Below are 2619 nucleotides of genomic sequence, written 5' to 3' on the forward strand. Positions count from 1 at the left end.
ATAAGAGATATCTAATTTTAATTTAAAAGTAAAACTGGATTATTGTATAACTTCTAATATTTTTCATAAGCAATGGAAATAATAGGTTTGAGTTGATTGGCTTAAATATTTCCTATAGACTAAATAAACCAGAGGGATAATGGCATAAGCTTTCCTGAGTCTAAGCTTACTTGATCAGTTACATTTTAAGGTTTACATTCTCTTATACCAGAATAAATCGATATAATTTTAAGTTTTTAAATTGCACCATGATAACATAAAATGGTTAAGTTTTCCCCCATTTTGAGGCTAGGCTTTCCAGTAGGCACTTGACTGGTGATTCATGTCAAACTAATTTACTCATGGGATGTTGGCTTTTTTTAAAGTTATAACTGTTAAATTAAGGGCTGCTAAAATGAGCTATTTACTTTCTTAAATTAGTTTCCTGAAATATACAACTGGTATTGCTGTGTGGAAGTATTATGTAACTTTGTACAGAGGTTTGGGTGCTTTGTGCAGTCAAAGATGAGCAGAAGTGGTCTGTGAGATTGCTAATGTGTTTTTCATATGGGGGGGTGGTAATTTACTCTTGTGCTGAAAGAGCTACTTTATTTTTGGAGAAAGTGGATAATAGTTTTTGGGGGAAATTCTGATTAGCACCAATCCAAACTTTGCAGTGTTTCTTGTTTTTTTTCATATTTTTCTTGGTGGTCTCAGATTTTGTGACCAGTACATTGCCAATAGAAAAAAGTAAACTTTGTCCCTTTATTCCCTTGAATTAACATGAAGATCAACAGCAACATGGCCCTTAGACCCACCAAAGGATGAGAAGCAAGGGTGGAGACATATAAGAATAAAGCAGATGGGAAAGAATGCCAGTGGGCAAACACACTACCTCTCCCTGTCTGGTTTTGAACTTTATGGCACTGTAAATGGAGTGTGTGAAGATCAGTTGGGTAAGATAGAGTTTTTCCATCCTTCTGTCTTATTAACAAAGTGATGTTAAATGCATAGCCAAAAAAAAGAGTGAGCAAGTGATAAGTTAAGACTGTAAGCATGCTGTAACAACCTTGTCTAGTTTTTCCTTTAAGAAAAGATTATGAACAAGATTTCAATTACTGCTTCTAGGAAAAGCAGCGAAGGAAGCTGAAGCTAATTTGCGAAGGCAGAGGCGTCTAGTTCGTTCTCAAGTTTTGAAGTATATGGTTCCTGGTGCTCGTGTAATTAGAGGAATTGATTGGAAGTGGCGAGATCAGGATGGGAGCCCACAAGGCGAAGGCACTGTTACAGGAGAATTGCACAATGGTGAGCAAGTGCTTTTTTGAAATTACAGCTGGTTTTGGATTGCATGTTTTGTCACATCTTGATTACTGAATTGGTGATATTCTGTCTTTGGCATGTTTTGAAAATGATTATGTTTGTTTTGGGGAACAGATTTCAATATTTTAGAGAACGTAGATTTTAAATGCATCTTTTCACTGTTGTTGAACTATGATTGTTTTTTTTGTCTTTTTAATCCATGAGAGTAAAGTGTTTCAATATTTATATAAAGATAGACATTGAGTTGGTTTAAAAATGGAGGTTGCTATAAACAGTTTTAGCACTTTGCCAAATCAAAAACCCAAATTGTTGTTGCAGAATCTGTTAGAGCTGAAAAAGTTTGTTACATAAAATTGATTGTCCGGCTGACAAATTAAGCTTCATGTCTGCTTAATCTTAAACTATCTTTCTTTTTTTCTTCTAGCTTAGCATTTGCAACATTTTTCTGCCTTCTTGTTATGTTCTATAGCTTTCCTAACTTGCAAGCTTCACTGGGATCAGTCCACTATTTCTAATTTACAATATAAAATCAGTTAAGTGAATATTGAGGGGCTGATGCAAGCCTGCAAAAGCCCTGCTGGTCAGAGCTTTGATAAAGAACTATCAAAGAGGCTTCAGAATGGAGGCAATCATTTGCTTTTCCTGTTTTGTATGTAATGCTAACTCTGTTTCTGAAGCCTCTTAAATGAAGAATTTATTCCTTCCTGCATCTTCAGTTTCCTTAAATAGAGTTGTCCAGACCTTTTCAGTAGTGCTTTAATACCTCATGATCCTTAGACAGTTTTATTTTATTTTTTAAATTTCTTTCCTTTTTTAACTTCAGTATAGCTTGTAGGGAGCTCTTCTGTAGTCAGTGTGGTGTTCATAAGAGGCAGCCGTGCCCATAGTCTTTCTTGCAGTACTTTTCTAATCATAACTGGTGAGTAACATTCATGTTATGCAAACTTCCTAGCAAATCAGTAGTTTGTCCCTGTTTTTTGTGTTGTTTTTTCCACCAAAAGTTTAATAGTTGCACTTACTTACATTATTGCTCAACCATTTTGTGGTGATACTACATTTACATGAAAATAAACAACAGTTTCTTTCTCTGTACTGTAGTCATCCTGTTGGGGGATAGAGTATTGCAAATAACATCCTTGTGACCTCAGTGGGACTACTCACAGGTCAGAGCACTTTGGATTGTGGCCAAAGTTTTCTGTACACTCTAGGAAGAAGAAAACTAATGCATAGAAAGTGATCTTATAGTACATAGAAAAATGTTATATGCAAGTTTAACCTCCTCTCCCCCCCCCCCCCCCCAAAAAAAAAAAAAAAAAAAAA

At 35.3% G+C, this 2619-nt stretch overlaps 1 protein-coding gene across 3 annotated transcripts in view; it reads left to right on the forward strand.

Annotated features, from left to right (window-relative positions):
• HECTD1 (HECT domain E3 ubiquitin protein ligase 1) overlaps positions 1–2619 on the forward strand; it is a 127809-nt gene that overhangs the window by 82335 nt on the left and 42855 nt on the right. For all 3 annotated transcript variants that reach the window (XM_019518919.1, XM_019518922.1, XM_019518920.1), the window contains exons 22-23: positions 769–935; positions 1108–1284. In XM_019518919.1, coding sequence (XP_019374464.1) covers positions 769–935; positions 1108–1284 — 344 coding nt within the window. The remainder of the gene's footprint in view (positions 1–768; positions 936–1107; positions 1285–2619) is intronic.

The sequence above is a fragment of the Gavialis gangeticus genome, unplaced genomic scaffold (assembly GCF_001723915.1).
Source record: "Gavialis gangeticus isolate Ggan-Ray unplaced genomic scaffold, GavGan_comp1, whole genome shotgun sequence".
In the NCBI taxonomy this organism is placed as follows: Eukaryota; Metazoa; Chordata; order Crocodylia; family Gavialidae; genus Gavialis; species Gavialis gangeticus.